Source organism: Balaenoptera physalus, assembly GCF_965194825.1.
Source record: "Balaenoptera physalus genome assembly, chromosome: 1".
Lineage (NCBI taxonomy): Eukaryota > Metazoa > Chordata > Mammalia > Artiodactyla > Balaenopteridae > Balaenoptera > Balaenoptera physalus.
This window is the reverse complement of record NC_138882.1, coordinates 86,718,260-86,739,448: the sequence shown is the minus strand read 5'-3', so window position 1 is coordinate 86,739,448 and position 21,189 is coordinate 86,718,260. Positions and strand designations below refer to the sequence as shown.

Genomic DNA, 21,189 nt, shown 5'->3' with positions numbered 1-21,189 from the left:
TTCTTTCTGCATGTTTATCAAGCTCATCCAGGATTTCTGATGTCTGGTTATCGTGATGCTCATTCAAGTTTGAGAACCACTGCTTAAGGTCTGCTCCAAATCAGACAACTGAATGAGCTTCCTCCATCCCGTGTACGGCCAGGGCAGAGGGTGGAGGGTAGGCTGCAGATCTGAGAGCGTAGGGTGCCAACAAGTGGGAGAGATACCGCTAGAGACAAACAGATATTTTATTAGCAAAAATAAATACATGCCGGGCAGATGGAAAGAATGAGGACTGCAGACCCGGTGGAGTCCTCCTGAGGAAGAGACAGTCTCTCGGGCTACAGGCTGAGATGGGCAGGCGCCAGGGAGGCTCCGGGACCTGGCCCATCACGCATGGGGGGCAGCAGGGCAATCAGAGGCGTCTCACACTCCCCCAGCAGCACGTCCCTGCGGAAGCCTGCTCCCCTGTCCAGCACCTTGGCCCTCAGACTGTGGGCGGCCAGGTCTGGCGGGCTGAGCCCGTCGAAAAAAAAGTCCTCATTGAAGATGGGGTTGGCGCTGCATTTGACCACGCGGCTCCGCTGGCCCCGCGCCCGGGCGCGCGGCCGCAGCCTCAGCACCACGCAGCAGCCGCCGCCGCCGCTCCCGGGGCCGGCCGGCGACCCGGGCAGCCCCTCGGCGCTCACCAGGCGCAGCCGCAGCCGCCCGGGCCAGGCCTGGTACTCGGCGGAGAGCCGCAGCTGCCCGCCCAGGGGCTCAAGGCGCAGCACGCTCTCCTTGGCCGGCCGCAGCTGGCGGCACAAGAAGTCGAGGTGGAAGAGCGGCGGCCTGGGCGGCCCCGCTCGGCGCGGCGCGTACGGGCTGGTGTCGGCCGAGCCCGCCTCCTCCGGGGACAGCGAGCGCGGCCTGGGCGGCCGGGGCCGGTCGGGGCCTGGCCGCGGCGAGCCAAAGGGCGACGAGTCGGGCGACGAGGCCGCGTCGCTGTCGGGGGCCCGGCAAAGGCGCAGGTCCGGGGAGGAGACGTGCAGCCTGGACTGCCCGGGGGCGGGCGGCGGCGAGTGGAACAGGGACTCGCGCCGGCGCGTGTGCGGACTCTCGGGCAGGAAGGCCCAGCCTTCGCGGCCCGCCAGGTGCGGCAGCCAACAGGCCGCGGAGAGGCCGCGCCCGCCCACGCGGCGCCCGCCCACGCGGCGCCCGCTGAGGGGCTCGGCGCCGCCTGGGTCGGGGAGCCGAGGCGGGATGAAGAACTGCGGAATGCGATCGGGGGTGAGGACGTTGGGGCAGGCGCGAGCCAGCGGGCACGGGGTGCGGCGCTTAGGAAACAGGCCGGAGGGCGCCCACCGGGGCCTGGGCTCCGCGGCCCCCACCTGGTAGCCAGCTTTCTCCACGAGCCACATGCGGTGGGGTGGGGGTCTGAAAGGCCGAGTTCCACGAGGCCGAGACGGTCCAAACCCAGCGTCTCAGGTGGAGGCCTGCACAAAGAAAGAAGGAAAGCCCAAGGTGGGTGATGCTGCAAACGGACACCGGGTGGTCTGCCGCCGTGCCCTTCTTTACGGTCCCACGGGGTGCACAAGCCCCTGTTTGAGCGGGGTCGGGGGAGGATGGGGAGGGACAAAGGGCTTCAAAGTCTGGGGGTCCGGGGGAGAAATAGAGGGAGCCCAGGGCTAGACAGTGATATTTTCGGATCAGGCCTCGGACATCCGAGTACACAGGCTCTCCCATTGCTCCCGCTGGTACTGAAGATGTACACCCACTTCAGAGTCAGAAGGCCTAACACACCCACTAGAAGCCTAGACTCCTATTAGGAGAATAGAGTAACACCCTCATTAACAAAAGGTCTGTAGCCGCAGACACCGACCCGGGTTCGGAACCCCCGCTCATATACACTCTCCCCCTGAAGAGACACCGCGGCCCTTGGAGGGTTCACCCCCTTCTCCCATGCCCATTCCAGAAGACTAAGGCTCTCCTCCAATGTCTGATCTGGCGCCCCTTGGGACTACCCCCCTTTCCCCAGCACCCCATCCCCGCAGGCTGCACTCCCCGGCGGCACCGCAAGCTTCTCCAGGCTGAGCCATCCTTCGGCCCTAGCCCCACCTGCCTCCTCTTGCTCCTCCCTCGCCTTCCCGAGTCGTTCCAGGCCAGAAGCAGACTCGCTGCACACTTGGCTGCTGCTGCCCTGCGAGCACCTAGGGCCGGTTCAAGGAGACGCACATCTCGGGAGCACAGAATCCCACCTCTCCTAAAGCCCTGACTGTTCCGCTCCCTGCGTCCCAGCCCTACAGCATCCCGAGTTCTGCAGCGCGGGCCCAGCCGTTGGGCCGCCCCTCCCACTCTCCACTCCCTTTCTCCCTAGGAAACCAGTGAGCACAAAGGCAGCATTGATCCTCTGCCACCCCCTGAGCTGACTCCGGGAGGCCCCGCCGCCAGCGCGCGCTTACCGCAACCCCTCGCCGCACCTCAGGGAGCGCGATGTTCCGACTTTCTGCCTGGGAGTCTGAGCCCACGGCAGCAGGCTCGGTTAGGCGCCCAGAGTGCAGGCCTCACCGGTGGGCCGGCGACGTTCAGAGCCCGGAGGCGAGCAGCTTCCTCTCCAGCCTGCTACCCCAGCCCAGTCCTGGGAGGAGCTGGCAGGGGCCTCCGTTGCCTACGTACGACCTCTTTTCCTGGGTAAACACAGCTCTGTCTTTGCGGCCATCAGCCCGTCCTTCTTAACTCCTTCTTTCAGGTTGCTAGCAGCAAGCCAGCCCTGTGCCCTGGGGCCTTCTCTGCTGGGCCCTGGCTGCTTGGGAATTGGGGAGGGCTGCAGTGAAAAGGGAGACAGCCATTAGTGGGCAGTGGCCTCCATCCCTTAATGCTACACTGGCCCCACCCAGCCCTCCTAGGTGAAAGCCACAGCCACTGCCACACAAGTGGTAACTTCTGCAAAGCCCTCCTTGCTGGAATCCTGCCTTGGCCCCCATTGTTCAGTTTTGGAGACATCCCAATTGCTCCCAGACGGAGTTATCTGTAGTGACTGGTTCTCTCAGTTACACTGGATCAGGGAAAAGGGACCAAGCTCGAAATTTCTGGACATAGAGACACTGAGGACAGAGCTGTTTCCATCAGTGAGTCAAAGTCAGACTGTGCCCACCCGCCCCCCATCCTTGTCAGAAGTGTGTTAAACTGCAAACATGGAGGATGTCTCCCCCTTCCTTCCCCTCCTTGAAGGCAGATCCTAGGAAACACAGACCACCACTGACAAGATGAGACCATCAGCTGTACTCCAGGCACACTCACTATCCTTCATTCACTCCTTAGGATGTTTGCATAAGCTATTTCCTCTTCTAGGACCACTTCCCCTTCACCCTTCAGATCTGGAGGCCCTCACTGACACGCTCCCATTGAAATTAGGGGGTTCTCTTGTCTACTTTCACAGCATCCCATACTTTTCCTTTATGGTACTGTTCACAGTTCTGTTTTGTTTTTGTTTGTTTCTGTGATTTATTTCTGTGATTATTTAATGTCCTCCTCCCTTAGCAGACTGTAAGCATTACAAAGACAGTGCTTAGAACAAGGCAGGTGCTCAATCAGGATTGTTGAATGGATGAATGGTATTAAGCAGAATTGTGTCTGAATTAGTTCATTTATCCCTTCATTGTGCTAAGTGCTGGGGAGACATAGAATGGGGAAGCAGACAGGCAATAATGACAGCAACAAGACAAATTGTGAAATTCAGGAAACAAGATGATTATTTTGACATCTGATACTTGAGGGTTTTGGGGGAGCAAATGTTTCTTTTATGGAGATCCCTGGTGGCACGCAGACCCTCCAGTCCTGTGGCTGCTGACTCAGCTCAGCCCTGGTGTCATTTCTGGGGAGGGTGGTCTGCGCGGAGTGCTGCAACCAAGAACTCACAGCTGTGGCATCAGTCAGGTGGGTTGGGGATCTGAGCTCTGGGACTTACTAGCTGTGTGACCTCTGGCCTGTAACTTAATCTCTCTGGGGTTCACCTTTCCCATCTGAAAAATGGAGAGAAAATACCTAACTCTCAGAGTTGGCATGAAGATTAAATAAGATCACAAGTGCGCGTCAGTTAGGCTGACTTCTGCTAAAAGTACATGAAAAGAGAAACCCCACTTCAATCTGACTTGACAATAAGGACATTTTTGTCTTCTATGATAAGCAGTCCAGAGGAAGGGTAGGATTTAAGGAAGTTTGATTCTGTGGCTTCATTCATTCATTCATCCATAGTTATTGACTACCTACTATGTGCCAGGCACTGTATACTGCACTCTGGGGATATAGCAGTGAGAAAACAGAGAAATCTTCTGGCTAGATGGAGTTTATACTTTAGTGGGGGAAGAATGACCACAGACAAAAATAACTGGGTAAAAAATACAGTTTATTAGATGGAAATCACTGTTGGGGAGAAAATTAAATTAGGGGAGGATCATAGAGGGTGTCAGGAGAGCATGCAATTTTAAATAGTGTGGTCAAAGATGGCCACCTTGAGAATGTAACATTTCAGTAGTGATATGAAGGAAGGAGGAAGGATATCTGAGGGAAAAGCATTCTAGGCAGAAGCAATGGACATACAAAGGCCCTGAGGCAGAAGTATGCCTGGAGTGTTCAAGGAGGCGAAGAGGCCGGTGTAGCTGGAGCAGAAGAAGTGATGGGGAAGTGAGGTCAGAGAGAGCAGGGCCAGACTCTGTGGGGGCTTGTAGCATTCGTAACAATTTTAGCTTCTCCTTGTGGTGAGCTGAGGAGTGATATGACTTGACTTATGCATTAAAAGGGTTGCCCTGGTGGCTGCGTTGAGAATAGAATAAAAGGGGTAAGGCCATAAGTAGGGAACTCAGACAGGAGAATATTGAAATAATCTTGGCACAAGATGATTGGGGCATGGATCCGTGTTGTGGTAGTCAGTTTCTGGACATATTCTGTAGATAGAGTCAGTAGGATTTCCCGATGGATCCATCCGCATTTAAGAGAAAGAATTATCCAAGGTTTTTGGCCTAAACAACTGGAAGAATGGAGTTGCCATTTACTGAGAGGGGGAAATATCAGGAGCTCAGTTTTAGATCTATTAAACGAGATGTCTGTTAGACATCTAAATGGAGATGTTGAGTAAGCAGTTGGATATACGAATCCGGACCTCAGAGGAGAGGCCCAGACTGGAAGTATAAATGTGGGCACCAAGAGAAATGTAGATGGAATTTAAAGTCACAAGATTTGATGAACTGAAGGTAGAAAAGAGAAAGGATCCAAAGACCGAGTACTGAGTGCCCAACAGTTAGAGTGGGAGAGGAGGAGGAACCAGCTGTGCCAGATGCTGTGGGAAGGTCCAATAAAATAAGGACTGAGAGTTGACCATTGGATTTAGCACTGCAGAGTCATTAGTGACTTTGACAAGACCAGTTTCAATGGAGTGGTGAAGGCAAAAGCCTGATTGGAGTGGGCTTGAGAAAGAATAGAAGGAAGAGAGCAAAGACAACTCTCTGGAAGAGTTTGCTAAAAGAGTAGGGAGAAGTGGGGCAGTGGCCAGAGAGGGAGTAGAATCAAGAGAAAAAATTTTAAATGACAGAAATATGGTATGTTTGCTGATGGGAAAAATCAAATAGGAAAGGAAAACTGATAATGCAGAAGAGAGAAGGGAGAATATTTGGAGCAATATTGCCAAGTAGACTAGAAGAAATAGGTGTCACGCATAAGAAATAGAGCTAAGGATGGTCCCCTGCCTGCTGTGTGAACAGTTCACCCACAGCTACTGGAGGGGAAGTAGAATAAATTGGTAGAGGTAGTAGGTGGAGAGATGTGGTAGTGGGAGCTTGCTCTTTCTGAATGCTTCTAATTTCTCAGTGAAACAGGAAGCAAGGTCTTTAACTGAGAGTGATGATGGGGGAGGAGGTGGTGCTAGGCGTTTGAGTAGAGAGGACCAGGAATGAAACAGTCACCTAGGAAAGCAGGAGAGTGAATGATCTAGGAAACTGCAGGATGACTGCTGGGCAGTATCACTAGGATGACTGCAGGGCAGTATTATGGGCCCACTTTAGGATAGCGATCTAGACTTTAAAGTGAGACCGGACAGCAAGGTTGTGTGGGTTTTCTCCAGCTGTGTTCAGCTGTGCAGTGCGCTGGGGGAAAATGGGCAGAGATTTGGATTTAGCCAGGATTATGCTCAATCTTTGACAGTTCATTTTCCTCCTTTCTCTTGCCTTCCATTTCCTTCTCTTGGTGGATATTAAATTAAGGATGCACATAAGGGTGTACAGCAGTGGGATTGAAAACTGACTGCAGATAATCCACAACCTGGCTGTATTAGTTGGGGTCTGGTGAGGAAAACAGCAGTTGCTAGATGGTTCAACAGAGGGAGTTTAACACAGGGAATTTGTTACCAAGGTGGTGGAAGAACAAAAAAGGCAAATAGGTAAGGCAATTATACTTCAATAAAGATGTTTAAAAAAAAAAAAAAAAAAGGCAAATAGGAAGGTGAAGGCTGTCTAGCAGGATCTGTAACCATGGAGACACAGCCACTACTTGAGTTGCCTCCCAAAACAGAGAAGGGGAGAAATACCCTTATATCTCTTTATTTCCCACCTTCCAGTCTGCCACCAGAGCCTTCCAAAGCCAGATGACAAAGGAGACTGGGAAATGTAGATTGTAAGCACTAGCCCTCTGCAGTCTAAGGCAGAGTAGGGGAAGGGTGGGGATCTGAGAGCAATCAAGCAAATGACTGACACACTGGGTAGCCAAACAATAAGACATCAGACCAGGAACTTGGAGATCACCTCATCTACTCTTTCATTTTTATAGAGCAGGAAACAGACCCAAAAAGAAATGATGGCCAAACAGTAGCAGAGTTGAGACTAGAACCCAGATCTTCTATCTTAAAGAGCACTGTTCTTTCTTGTACCCCAGGGGTCTTCATAATTGAGCAGAGCTTCTCCCTTGAATGAGGACCCGGGATGTGGCCTCCTCACCTCTTCCAGCACCATTGCTGCCACTCAAGAACTATGTAGGTGGGCTTCCCTGGTGGCACAGTGGTTTAAGAATCTGCCTGCCAATGCAGGGCAGACGGGTTTGAGCCCTGGTCCGGGAAGATCCCACATGCTGCGGAGCAACTAAGCTCGTGCGCCACAACTACTGAGCCTGTGCTCTAGAGCCCGCAAGCCACAACTACTGAGCCCGCATGCTACAACTACTGAAGCCCGTGCGCCTAGAGCCCGTGCTCCCAAACAAGAGAAGCCACCGCAATGAGAAGCCCGCACACTGCAACGAAGACCCAATGCAGCCAAAAATAAATAAATAAATAAATAAATAAAATTTATTAAAAAAAAAAAGAAAAAGAGAAAGAACTATGTAGGTGACCCAGGGCCTTGACCTCCTTTTTCTCGCCAGTGCCATTGTAGAGGGACACTTAGAGGACTGGGCAGTACCGAGTGCTTTCCTGGGTTCAAGCCAGACGAAGAGACACAGAGGGGACAGACCTTTCCTCTAGGTCGGCAGACAACTGCTACAAGACTCCCTGGGTTTTGCGGCTAAATTGTCCTGTGTCCTTGAGCGGTGGCCTCAGGCAGCATGACTTGGCCACCAATGCTCACTGCAGGTGCTGGCAGGTGATAGGGTTGGTGATATACTGTGTCTTGCAGCTCTGGCTCCTCACCTAGGACCCGTGATAAATGACCTAACTCTGCGGTCTTAGTTTCAGGAAGACCTTAGGGGCCCCTTCTTTAAGAGCTGGTATGAACTATTGATGTCCCTTGCCTTCTGGAACTGGTTGGTCTTACAATTGCCTTATTCACTCTTTGGTTTCTCTTGGCACTTGATTCAGACATTTGGAGAACACATATCTTCAAGCAGAATAAGCTGATTCAAGCAGAATAAGCTGTCACATTTGCCTGGATGGCCTGTTGGATTCTACCCCATCTACCTATGTAGTAGCTGTATTCCAGATGAATGCACTACACATGGAATTGGTTTTTAAAGTGTGGAGGCAGAAACTCCCCTTGTTTCTGCCTAGAAAGCTGCAATACTTGGCCTCCTGGGAGAAGAGAGGCATCTGTCAAAGCCCTCGACACTAGAGAAGTATTCCAGCAGCTGATGACCTCATTCCCCTTACCAAGATCCCTGCCTGCCCACTTGGCCTTCTCCAGTCAAGGCTGACACTCCCAGCCTGGCTGTGGGGCCTTGACTGAGAGCCTCCTACCTCTGTAGATTTCCAGCTTTTGCCTGTTTCTGTTAGAAGCTGGCCCCAGTAGAGAAGTGACAGTGTGCATCCAACCTCTGAAATCCTCAACACATGACTTCCAAAGTCATCCTGGGTGTTGACATCCAGTTTCCAGACGAGAGAAGAGGGAAGCAAGCTGTACTTGAGTTTCCAAGTACCACTGTTTTGGTTTCCTTCCTTTTTTTGACTGCATAGGAAGGATAGAACATATTTCCCTTCTTCTCTTGGAAGTGTTTAAATGAAGATTAGGTCCTTTTTGACCATGAATAAAGGACAATATGTTTTTGGTATGCACTGATTTAGACTCTGGGCTTAATAGGTTATCAAAGGCAACTGTGAAAGCACAGGAGAAAGAGTTTTTCTGTGAGTATATGGGGGAGGGCATAGTTGACTGCCACAAGATTTCTGGCTATGGGCTCTAGTAAGTCTCCCATTTTTGGAGGGCACTGGATCAAGTGCCTTCAAATCCATGTCAACCAATCTTTTGCTTGTTATTCAAGACTGATGGCTTAGGAAGTGTGTGGTCTAGTTACTAGAAAGAGAACCTGATCCACCCACCTCTCCACCACTGCTGAATTTGTGTCCAACTCTCTGACCCTGTTCCATGCCACAAAAACTTCCTTCTCTCTGATCCCCTGAATCCCCAGCCCCAGTCCCAGGTCCTGGAATCTTAGCTGAGGCCTGAACTTGAATTCTTCACTTGTTAGGATGAGGGTTTGGACACAGACCCATCCCTCCTCTGCCTATCCTCCTTTCAAACTGAGGCAGTGGCTGCTAGCTACTTACCAAACCTATTTCTCTCTCTCTTTTTTTTAATTAATTAATTATTTTTGGCTGTGTTGGGTCTTTGTTTCTGTGTGAGGGCTTTCTCTAGTTGTGGCGAGCGGGGGCCACTCTTCATCGCGGTGCGCGGGCCTCTCACTATCGTGGCCTCTCTTGTTGCGGAGCACAGGCTCCAGACGCGCAGGCTCGGTAGTTGTGGCTCACGGGCCTAGTTGCTCCGCGGCATGTGGGATCTTCCCAGACCAGGGCTGGAACCTGTGTCCCCTGCATTGGCAGGCAGATTCTCAGCCACTGCGCCACCAGGGAAGCCCCAAACCTATTTCTCTTTCTTCTGCAACATATAGTTAGATCATATTTTCCAGCCAACCTCCCTTGCAGTTTGGTGGAGTCTTGTGACTGAGGAAACACTTTGAGGTTTGGCCCCCTAAACCTCCCTCGTTATTCTCTCTTCTGGCAACTGGATGTCAACACCCAGGATGACTTTGGAAATCATGTGTTGAATCATGCTTGTCAGTCAGGTTCCTGAATGACTGCTAGACACCAAAAATTGGACTTTGTGTGAGTGAAAAGTACAGTCTATTTAAGATACAGGTTAGATTATGGAGACGTAAAGGTTTATCTGTTTCAGCATTTGGCATTACCATACCTAATAATAAAATCCTTTATGACATGTCACTTGGAGCTCTCACTCTTTGGTAAAACTCCTCTAACCTTTGACCTCTTCCTGAACATCCCCTCCACCTACTGGCCTTGATGGAATCCTGCCTATCCCTGTGGAAGCTGCTCAGTTTCCCAGCCCTCTCCTCTGCAGGCCCAGAGGAGGTACAGGCTTCTGCTGGGTGGCCATTGCCTCCTCCAGTCCATTGTTCTTGCCCCTCACATCAAACCTTTCCTCCTTAGAAATGTGCACCAGCCATATTGCTCTTTTCCCTCCTTTACCACTGTGCTCGCCTGACTCGTCCGCCATTGCCCTTGGGTCTTGCTGGCTGGTTCACACCTTGCTTTCACTCCAGGTTGGTGCCACTCCAGATACCTGCCTTTCACCGGCAGCTGGGCCTTCAGCATGCCTCAGCCCACATGTACTTGGTCAGTTTGTTTTCCTGACCCCCACCGTGGCTTATCCAAATCATTGCCCTTCCTCCGGACCTCTTTCCCCACTGATGGCCTTGCCTCTTATTTCACTGAGGAAGTCGAGGTGCTCTGGCATAAATCCCGGCAACTTTCCATCCTGCTCTGTACCCCCCCACTTCTTCCTTTTGGTCTCAGAGTCATGTTGATGCTGTCTTGTGACTCCTGTCTCCACTTGTGCTCTGGATCCATCTCTAAGACCAGATAGCTGTTCTGTTGGATGACACCTCTCTCTCTCCTAGGGTTTCAGCCTCTCTCCACTGGCTCCTTCCAAAGCAATTTACAAATATACTCAAATCTCTTTCTTTAAATAACATAACAACAACAACCACAACAAAATTCCTAGAAAGAATCATCTAGCTTCACTTTGTCATTCCCATTCATTTTTTCATCTACCATAATCTGGATTTTGTTCCCACCTCCTGGCAAAGAAGACCACCACCTTCCTCTCTGCCAAGTCCAAAGGCCTCTTTTTAGTTCCCATCTACTTTGCCTTCTATTTAGCATTTGATACTGTTGACCTCGCCTTCTTAAGGATGGTCCATCCTGTCCTATTCTTGGCTTCTTTAGTGGGTTTTTGATTCTCTGCCCCAGCTTTAAGCCTTAGTGTGACCAAAGGTTCTGTCTTTGACCCCTTTCCCTGTCCTTCCTTTCTCTCCCACCCTGTCACTCTCACACCCCTTGCCTCCTCTTCACTTTCATTCTGCATAATCCACTCCCAGGGATTGCATGTCAGATTTTATATTGATGACTTACAAATCGAGTCAGTATGTCATCAATTCTGAGTTCCAAATTACAATATCCAGGGTCCTGCTGGTGATCACCATGTGATGGAAGTTCCATGGGCACTTCAAGCTCAATGCATGTGAAACTGAACTCATTATCTTCCCCCACCTCAAAACTGCTCCCCTGTATTCCCAATGATGCCACCTGGAACCACCAAGCTGGAAACTTGGAGTCAACCTTGAAAGCTCCCCTTCACAGATCCACTACATACAATTAGTGGCAAAGTTCTGTACTCTTTTGTTTGCAACATTTTCCATATCTCTCATCTTCATGGCTTTGAACCATGTCAGGTCCTTCCTATCTCTAGTTTGGAGCCCTGCAAGGGTCTCCTAACCAGTGCTCCCACCTTCAGTCTTGCTGACCTCTTATTGCCACCAGAGTCATCTTTTGAAAAAACAAAACTTTATGTCACTCCCTAGCCCAAACACTTTAAAGGCTCCCTGTTGCCTACAAGACAAAGTTCAAGCTCCATTGCAGGGTTTAAGGAGCCTTCCATGGCCTGCACCTGCCCTGCCCCCTTCTTTTCCCTAGACTCCTGCCCCACTCAACACTTTTCTGTTCTCCAAAGTCGCTGTTGCTCTTTCATCCCTTTGTGCCTTTGCTCGCAATAGTCCCTCTGTTTGGAATAGTCCCCTGCCTGCCCGGTGGACACCACTTAACTTCTGAGACTCAGTTCAAGCACAGCTTCTTCTAGAAAGCCCTCTAGAAAGCCTTCTTTGATCGCTTTCCTAGAGTATAATTGAGCGCCCCCCCCCCTTGTGTCTGCACTGCACCCATAACCAGAGCCACGGTGGGGTGGGAGGAGCTGCTCCCGGCCCACAGTTGTGCATCTCGAGGCCAGGGGCCCTGTCTTTCATCGCTGTGTGCTTGGTGCCTCACCCAGTGCCTGGTCCCTGGCAGATCTCAGTACATCGCTTCTATGGTGCTGGATGGGAAGGTGGGTATGTGGAAGGCCCTGGAAGGATTTTGATTTCCAACTGCAGAAGGGTCTTGGACTGCAAACAGGGCTGTGAGACTTTATTTATGCACAGGAAAGTGCCTTCTCCCTCACTTCACCAGTTACTTCCCGGACACCCCTCGCTGCTCTGGGGTATGTCCCAGGTAGGCGAGGCGGTTGGCAGTAGGCTCTCCTGAAGGCACAGTGTCTAGTGTTGAGATGAATCCTCTTCCAGCTGCAGCTGGAGGAAAGTGCCTGCAAGAGCAGGGGGAGCCAAGTGGCAGGAGCCAGAGCACAGATGGTAGGAGCTTGATGGGGTGCTCAGAGCATTTGCACCCCGTTACTCAGTACCTGGGTCCTCTCCTGTCGTACAGGTTGGGCCACTCACACATAGAAAAAAAAAAAAATCCTAGTTGGGTTTTCCCTCACTTTGTCTGCGTCTCCTGCAAGTACCCAACCCCACTCTAAAAAGCTGGACCCCGGCTTGGGACTGGATCCTTAACATTCCCCTTCTATTTGTTCTGGGTGTCGCGGTGGCAGGACAGGGCCTGGGGCTGAGGCTGAGGACCTTTCTACCTGAAGCTTTGGTGTAAACTGTCTGCTGATCCGCGCTCTGGGCGACACAGGATATGTAAAGCTTCTGGTCCTCAATCTTTTCCACGTCAACGTTCAGCACGGCCAGAGAGCCCACGCGGATCAGGCTGGGAGAGGAGGCGGCTTAGCCCCTCCCTCACATGAACCCCTGGCCGCCATCCCTTTACCTCTCTGTCCCCCCATCCTTCTCTTCATCCCACCCTGCCTCGAGGACTAAAGTGGCTCTGGGCTCAGGGCCCATCTGCCAGCAACCAGAGTCTGACAGCAGAGGTTGTATCCCGGCCGGGAACCAGAGGACCGCGTGGCTGGGGAAGGAGAGCGACAGGCAGGACTTGTACACCTCAACTGCCACGCATGGCTGTCCCCTCAATGGCCAGCACCCCAAGGATCCGTACTTACTTTTTGAACGTGATATTGAGATTTAGTGTGAACAGCCCCTCTCCAGCCAGGTAAGCAGTTTCAGAGAAGGTCTCGTCTATCATGGCTGCCAGTGACCCTCCGTGGGCAAACCTAGGGGTGGGGGCAGGGAGCAAGGCCAGGGCTGGAACCACCCCACCTCCATCTTTCCCCAGGAAAGGAAAGGAAACAGATCTGGATCCCGTCTGATCAAACCAGTCAAAATCAACTGATTTTTCTTCCACGTTGCTACAGCGTGTGTTAGCCACCACTGATACCGTGATTTTATTTCACCAGGAAAAACACTTTTTTTGCTGTTAGAGTTAATGGAAAAACCTTTTTCAGATTCATCAGCTAATTACTGGTGGCAACTACCGTAATTTGGAAAGGTGCACTCCTACAGGGAATGGAAAAGCCCCTGAACTTTTGGGCTTTAGTCTCTAAACCATGACCTTGGGCCAGCTCTCACCTCACCAGTCACTATGGCCAGTGCTGAGCCCACATTTTCAAGGTGGGTAAACGTGGAACTTAACTTAGGACCTATAAAGTGCTGACGAGATAGACTCCCGAGCAGTGCTGCCGGTGGAAAGCCGAGAGCCGGCTTCAGCAGGATGATGCCAACACGTGCTTTATGTACGGCACATAAAACTCTCATTCTCACTTGTGTAAGCTGACCTTCATGCCAAAGCTCCATTGCTGGCCAAGCTGGGGACAATAGAAAGGCACCCAGCTGGGGGCCATGCGACCACACCCACCTGGTTTGACTCCTTGCCTCCACCTTCACTACATGTTTGATCTTGTGCAAGTTGCTAAACCTTTCTGAGCTTTAGTTTTCTCACTGTGAATTGTGAATAAAAATAATTTCTATCTCATCAGATCAAATGAGGTAATGTTTACAAAACTTCTTGTACGCTTCTAGTCACCTCCCTCCCCATATTGCTTGAAGGAGGGGAAGAGTTGTTGCCAAAGAACCCTAAGCCTGCTCTTCCCTTGTTGTCCTCGCTGGTCAGGCAGGAAACCCATCCGCAAGTGTGTAGGTGCTGCAGGGTAGCTCTTGGTCAGCCAGAAGCCTACCCCGCCTCATTGCCTAGGGGCTGGGTGGGTACTTGTCAAGATAATAGAAAATACAAATATTGGTCTCTGCCCCTGATTCCTGGCACAGAGTTCCTGAAACCCTCTATTTCCTGGGTGATAGGAGTGTCTTTTGTTCTAATGAGGTGACTCCGGGCCGGCTCCTGGTTGAGGGCTGGTCACCAGAGAGACCAAGCCATGATTGGAAGCTTGGAATTTTCAGTCCTGCCCCCCGCCCCTCCCCCAATTCTCTTGAGAAGAGAGAAGGGCTGAAAATGGAGTTAATGATTGATCATACCTATGTGTTGAAGCCTCCATAAGAATTCCAGTTAGTATGGGGCTCAGAGAGCTTCCAGGTTGGCGAACACACCCACACTAGAAGAGTGACGCACCCCAACTCCGCAGGGACGAGATCTCCTGCGCTTGGGATTCTCCCAGACCTTACCTTATGGGTTTCTTCCACCTGGATGTTCATCCTTTATCATATCTTTAATAAACTGGTAAATATAAGTGTTTCTCTGAGTTCTGTGAGTGGTTCTAGTAAATTAATCCAACCAAAGGAGAGGGTTCTGGGAACCACCAATTGTAGCCAAATCAGACAGAAGTTGTGGGTAACCTGGGGACCTACACTTGCCATTGGCACCTGAAGAAGGGTGGGAGCAGTCTTGTGGGACTGAGATTTTAACCTGTGGGATCTGACACTACCTCTAGGTAGACAGTGTCAGAATGTAGTTAAATTGTAGGACACCCAGCTGGTGTCACAGAGCATTGCTTGTTGTGGGGAAAAATCTGTGAACATTTGGTGACCAGAAGTGTCGGAAGGGAAGTGTTCTATATGAGAGTAAAGGAGACTCACAGGAAAGACAGACGTAGCAGGGAAAAACTGGGTTTTTCCTTACCCAGGAGATAGACTGAACTGGGTTTTTCTAATTGGGCACTAATTTCTTCTCTGGACCCCCTCAGTCCTCTGGCCTCAGTGTTGGGTGGTCCTCCTCTGACTCCACTGCCCCACCTCCATGAGGCCCTAAATAAAGTCAGCCACACTCCGCCCTATCCCTGCCTTCTTGGGGGTTTTCCTCTTCAGAAGGGAGGGGACCCATGGCCTGGGTAGAGCTCTGACCTAGTCCCCCAGTGTCTGCCCGCACTAGTGTGGGAATCAGTGTCCCCACGGAAGATACTTTAAGGATGGCCAAGGTGACAAAGAGCTGCAGTCTGAATCCATGGCCTGTAGAGGTGCTGACATCTATTAAGCTCTTTGAATTCTGTTTAACTGCAATTGAGTCTCTCTCAGGCCTTGGGACCCTAAAGCTTCTCCTTCCCCCTCCTCCCTCTTCTCCCTTGCAGGAATTCTGACACCAACAATAGCATTCAGTGAGTGTCTAAAGCAGGAACAAGGATGGAGAAGGCAGACAACCGTGGACATGGTGACCCAGTATTCTCGGGCAAGAAGCTCAGGGCCAGCCTGATTTCCCTCGTGAATGTATTTATGTCCAGTGTGAGTTCTTTCTTGGGTCTATTCCCAGTTTGGAGGCAATGGAGTACAGTGGAAGAAGCAACGGACTTGGAGTCCCAGCTCCTGGATTAGAGTCCTGGTCCTGACCTTGATTGCCTGTGCTACCTTGGGCAAGATAACTTACCTCTGTGTGCCTCAGTTTGCCCATGGATAGAAGGTGAAGTTTGGATAGACGCCCTGATAGCTATATTGTGCTTTATGGTTTATGAGCACATACATATAGGCCCATAATATCATATCTATCAGCTATTCTGGAAGGTAGATATTATTGCATCAAGATTTAGGTAAGGAGGGCTTCCCTGGTGGCGCAGTGGTTGAAAATCTGCCTGCCAATGCAGGGGACACGGGTTCGAGCCCTGGTCTGGGAAGATCCCACATGCCACGGAGCGACTAGGCCCGTGAGCCACAACTACTGGGCCTGCGCATCTGGAGCCTGTGCTCCGCAACAAGAGAGGCCGCGATAGTGAGAGGCCCGCGCACCGCGATGAAGAGTGGCCCCCACTTGCCGCAACTAGAGAAAGCCCTCGCACAGAAACGAAGACCCAACACAGCCATAAATAAATAAATAAATAAATAAAATTAAAAAAAAAAAAAAGATTTAGATAAGGAGACCGAAGGCTAGAGGTTAAATTGCTTGCTCGGTGTCTCCAAGCAAGCCTGACAGAGCAGGACTGGAAGCCTGGCTCCTCATTCCAGATCCTGTCTTCTTCCAAGTCCAACACATCCTTCTCAAAGTGGCTTCTAAGACCCCTTCTTAGGGGAAAATTCCCAGACCTGAATAAGGAGGCTCTTTATTATCTGCACAGTGGGGACTGCACCAGATGACAGAATATCCTTCCAAGTCTGATACTGTGAGACTGGAGCCCAGAGCCTCCCACTCCCAACCCAGCTCCTTAGAGAGAGGTACAGATCCCAGAGCCTGGCTGCACCCAGTCCGTCTCCTGAGCCAAGCCCAGGAAGCAGCAAAGATGTCCCCACCCCGGGCCTGCCTGTGGCGTTACCCTGGGGGCCCTCCAGGTAGGGGCCTGGTTGGAAAAGACAGACGGACTTCTTCTTGGATGGGTGGAAAAAGATGACATACTCGTAGCCTTGTCCTTCCGTTTCGATACACCTGGTGAAGATGCGACAGTCACTTTTGTCTGGGGAGAGATGGGGAGTGACACAGCTGAAGAAAGGAGTGCGTGAGGGCATGGGGCCCAGTCAGGATGAAGGGCCAGTGGTTCAGCAGCATGGATGGAGCCTGGCCTCAGGTATAGGGTTGAGGAGAGAACCAGAGGACATACAGGCTCTGCTCTCAGGGAGCCTTCAATTGGAGAGCAAGGCACAGACCTGTCCTCAGGGCCCTCGGTCTGAGGGGGACACAGCCCTGTCCTCAGGGAGCCCTGAGTCTGTGGGGACACAGCTCTTTCCTCAGGGAGCCCTGGGTCTTGAGGAAGAAACACTCATGAAGTTCCCTGGCTGAGAGTAGATGTAGGGTCAGGGGCAGGTCAGACTTGAAGAGACCTTAAACATTGAAAATTAAAGTGTATGGCATTTAATTCACATATAATTCAAAATAACAATACTGAACAGAAAAATAAGTGCAGAAGAGTCCCCCAGAGTTCTGATTATTTTTCTCAAGGCGACTATAAGAACTATATCCTTTTTGGATGGAATCCAAAGTCTTCAAAAAATTTTGGTGCGCCTGCTTTGTTTTTTCCCTAAACCCAATGTACCACCCATTCATCGCTGGGCTGGAAGAACACATATGTGAATGAGAGAGACAAATTAACACACACACGTGCTCACACACACGCACACGCAGGGAGATCAAAGTGGAAAACTCTGTCACTCTGGTCCATGGGTGTTTCAGGAGAGCCTCTGGGCCTAGCAGAGCAGGGATGGTGTGTGGAGGTCTGCAGTGGGCAAGGAGGAGTCCTCAGACCTTTGTTGGGTGGGGAGGAGGACTTGGGATAAGGCTTGACAGTAAGGGAAGCAACCCGGGTGAGAAGGCAGCGGGGCAGGGAGCTGAGTCAGCAGTTCTCCAGTGGGTGCACTCTGGGCTGGGAGCAGAGGCAGCTGCTAGGGTGTGCTCTCTTCCCCTGGGAGGAGGGGAGCCAGGGGCCTGAGAGGATGCTTTTCTCATCCACCTGCCTGGGGCTGCAGTGGGAGGGGTGGAGTTAGCAGAAAAAACTTCTGGCTGAGAACTGGCCCAGAGTTTGTGAATTTCCTTCTTGAGCAACTCTGACCACAGGGAAAGGGGCTGGCTGATCTGACCCTGGTGGGCTGGGGTGCATGTGTGCCGATGGGCCCTCTCCGGCCAGGCCTTACCTGAGGTAACCGTTAACGCTAATGGGAGCTTGAGCCCCTGGATGTGGTTTCTGCTGGACTTGAAGGAGGGCAGTCTGATCCAGCCATCGGCCTTAGTCTTCTCCGGAAATTCGTGGTACAGGTTCAGCATGTCTGGATACCAGCTGGCATTGGGGAGGGTGTAATTCTTCAAATCTGTCTTCTCCTGACAGAATCTGGAGACCTGGGCAGGAAAAATCAGGGACACTAGACAGCTTCCTGGGAGGTGGGCTGCTGCTTGGGCTTCGGGACCTGTGGGTAGTGTGCTCCTGGGTTCTTGGGCTCCTTAATCCCTTCCGCCAGTGTTGACTTGAGGGAAATGGCCCTTGGGGACCCCTGTGGGGTGACCAGGGAAGGGGACAGTAATGTGCAAAGGAAGGGAAGGCATGGGGGCTGACAGTTAGAGGCGTGCTGCTCTGTGGTGGCGCATTAAAATTGTCCTGTTTTAAAGCCTGTGAGCTATTCTTTGAGGCTGAGGACGGCTAGTATTAGCCCCACCTTCCAGATGGGGAAACTGAAGAAACACGGTTAAGGTTGCCAAGCTTGTGAGTGTGCGAGCTGATGGTCAGACTAGAGCTCATCCTGAGACACTGTCTACCCTGGGGGTGTGACCACAGGTGAGGATCACCGCTACCACCCCCTCACCTCAGGGGCTACTCCAGCTCTGTCCATAGCCGTGGGCCTGCCCGGGGAAGGGGGGCTCCTTTGAAACCTGTTCTGGGCGCCCACAGTGGTGCGGTACCTTCTGTGGGATGAGGAGGAGTCCTCTGTGATGCCGGATGCTCACGCACCAAATGCACCCATGGGCAGTCGGCCGCACACAGGGTCCTTTGTCTGGGGGTGTCGCAACTCAGCTGCAACGGTCTGAGTCCCATAGGAGGAAAGTGAGTGGTGGCCACACAAGATTCAGATCAGGATGAAAGTCACCTGGTAGTCTTAGTTGTGGATCTGGGCTACTTGGTTTCCTTTGCCAAATCAAATAGCTCCCAACAAACTGCTCACCTGCCCCGGCCACAGTCGGGGAAGAGGAGATTCAGGGTACTCCCTACACCCGCGGCCCCCAGGAGAAGGGCTGCGCATCTGGCTGAGCGGGGCACTCACTCGCCAGGGAGTCCATGGAGGAACCGAATGCTGAGGCAGGGCTGAACCTGGGCAGGATGTAGGGGCCACCAGGGAGGGCTCTGTGGTGGCCAAGTCTCGCTGCCACCTGGAAGCCTCTTCTCATCATGGCTGAGCGCTGGGATCGGGGTCGGCAGGGCTGCGGCAGCGAGGCGAGTGAGCCCTTTTCAGCTGCACCTTGGGGCTGTCGGGCCAGCCACCTCTCAGACAAGCCTCACTCTTCTCTGTCACAAGGCTTTCATTAGCAAGCTGCCACCGCAGATGATTAGGCAAGGCTGGGCTGGTTTGATACAACACCCATAGATGCTTGGGGACTGTACCTGGTCCAGAGTCCCACCCAGCACTTGGGGAGGGGGCAGATGCTGCTTGGGCATGAATGCATAGCAGGACTGGCCTGAGTTCAGAAAGAAATATTTATTAAAGGAGCAAAAAAGTACATAATGAAATAGTATAGCGTATAGGAAGCTTTGGAGAGTTGCCCTGGAGTTTTTCTGGGGAGAGCCCAGTAATATTCCCAGAAAGATAAGGGAGGTCTAATCCTTGATTGGAGGCTACTGGTGGAGTGTCTGTGTGTGTTGGTGGAGTGTTTGTGGCAGGTGCTCTGCAGCAAGACTCTGAAAGCTCTGGTATGATCCTGGGACTCAGAAAACCAACTCACAGCCCTCAGCCACTCCCTTCTTCTATCTCATACAGAGGGAAGCCCAGGCAAGCCTCCACCTGCTGGTCCCTGGTGAGGACGGGGTGGGGAGGAGTGGGGTGGGGGGAGGAGGCCTTGGAAGGGGAGGCCAGAAAATCATTCAGGGAGGAAGCAGCTTAGCAAGGGCATTCTGTGCTTTGGGAACCCCAGGGAGTGGGTGATGGCAGCAGACAATGCTGGGAGTGAGGCGGGGAGTGGGGCAGAGGAGGCTTTGCTGATGACGAGCCTGGAAAAGAGCCAGCTTTGAGTGGGGGAGTGGGGAGGAGTGCTCAGTCGGCATCTGCGAGGGTGCGGACTCTTTTTGGTGGTGGTATTTCTTGCACTGAATTAAAACGGCCAGTTTTCAACTAAAAGTCCCAGATTTTAATTCACTAGAATAAAGCTTATTCTAAAGGTCAGAACTATGCAAAGATGGAATTATAATGATGATGATGAGTTTGGTAGGTTCTGAAAGATCGTACTGATTTAATATGGAAATTTAAAAATTTTATCCCACCTTCTGTAGTTAGCTGCCCTAGAAGACGAGGATATAAATATTTTCCTCATCTCTTGTCAAGGTTCGAAGGAAACTTCTTCAAGGACTGGGGGAACCCAGTTTTTTGGTTGATTTAGTCTCTGGGTCTAATCATAAATATCTGAGTTAGTTGCCAACATTTAAAAACAGGGAGTTGGGACTTCCCTAGTGGTCCAGTGGTTAAGAATCCACCTTCCAATGCGGGAGACGTGGGTTCCATCCCTGGTCTGGGAACTAAGATCCCACATACCATGGGGCGACTAAGCCCGTGCGCTGCAACTAGAGAGAAGCCCTCGCACCACAACTAGAGAGGAGCCTGTGTGCCACAACAAAAGATCCCACGTGCCGCAACTGAGACCCAATGCAGCCAAAAATAATACTCTGGTGCCCACAGTGGGCCCTTTGGAAAGGAAAATATGTTGGAACTGATGAATCATTTGGCTCTACGCTGCTTCAGGGTTTTTGCTTTATCCAGTTTCTAAGGTTCTTGGTCTTTGCTGTGGGTGGGAAGTGTTAATGGGAGGCTGGGCCTCAGACTGGCCAAACAGGAGAAAAGGCTGTCTTCACCAAACCTGGGGCACCGGGTGGAGTTAAAAGGAGTTGTTGCTAAGTACTCTGCCCAGAGGGGCTCTGGGTGGGCTGCTGGGATGCTCACCTGGGAGAAGAATAACACAGGGAGGGCAGGACTGTGGCAGAAGACCCCATGCCCAGGGGAGCTGAGCAGCTGATAGGCAGATGCTGGCTCCAAGTGCTGCTGCCTGGTGTGGTCACTGGGCTGAAGGAGGGGGTTCCCCCGGCAGAGTACAGAGTCAGGGAACTAGGCCAACCGAGGGAAACCTGAGCTCCTCCCAGAAATGTGAGAGCTCGCCCAACTGCTCAGCTGGAACTGATTTCCTATTTGTGAACTGCTAAGAGGCAGAGAGAGGCAGGATCTCTAAGCTCAGAAAGTGACAAATCCTGAAGGGGTGTGTGTGTGTGTGTGTGTGTGTGTGTGAGTGTGCACATGTGCACTCATAGGCCTGGCCAGGCCTGCAGCTGAAATTCCCCCTTTCTCATACCCAATCCCTTGAGAGATGGTACCTTCAAAACCAATGGGACAGTCACATCTGTTTTCCAAGCATGGGGTACAAAGTAA

General features: G+C 51.8%; 2 protein-coding genes across 4 annotated transcripts; both read right to left on the bottom strand.

The window, feature by feature from the left end:
* Nucleotides 1-209: 209 nt before the first annotated feature.
* C2CD4D (C2 calcium dependent domain containing 4D) lies at nucleotides 210-2,644 on the bottom strand. Of its 3 annotated transcripts, none has more exons than XM_082475478.1 (2): nucleotides 2,439-2,644; nucleotides 210-1,454 (listed from the first exon to the last, which is right to left on the bottom strand). In XM_082475478.1, exon 2 carries the CDS (start codon nucleotides 1,377-1,379, stop codon nucleotides 321-323), a length of 1,059 nt encoding a protein of 352 aa, XP_082331604.1. In that variant the 5' UTR covers nucleotides 1,380-1,454; nucleotides 2,439-2,644; the 3' UTR covers nucleotides 210-320. The 3 variants fall into 3 exon arrangements, with proteins under 3 accessions (XP_082331604.1, XP_082331606.1, XP_082331605.1); XM_082475480.1 differs by lacking the exon at nucleotides 2,439-2,644 and adding an exon at nucleotides 2,263-2,411; XM_082475479.1 differs by lacking the exon at nucleotides 2,439-2,644 and adding an exon at nucleotides 2,077-2,255.
* Nucleotides 2,645-10,979: 8,335 nt separating this feature from the next.
* THEM5 (thioesterase superfamily member 5) lies at nucleotides 10,980-20,353 on the bottom strand. Its single transcript, XM_082476090.1, is given in 7 exon segments — nucleotides 10,980-12,077; nucleotides 12,399-12,523; nucleotides 12,816-12,926; nucleotides 16,398-16,404; nucleotides 16,407-16,535; nucleotides 17,707-17,900; nucleotides 18,822-20,353. Coding segments are annotated over 7 exon segments (744 nt in total). The 5' UTR covers nucleotides 18,953-20,353; the 3' UTR covers nucleotides 10,980-12,030.
* Nucleotides 20,354-21,189: the final 836 nt, after the last annotated feature.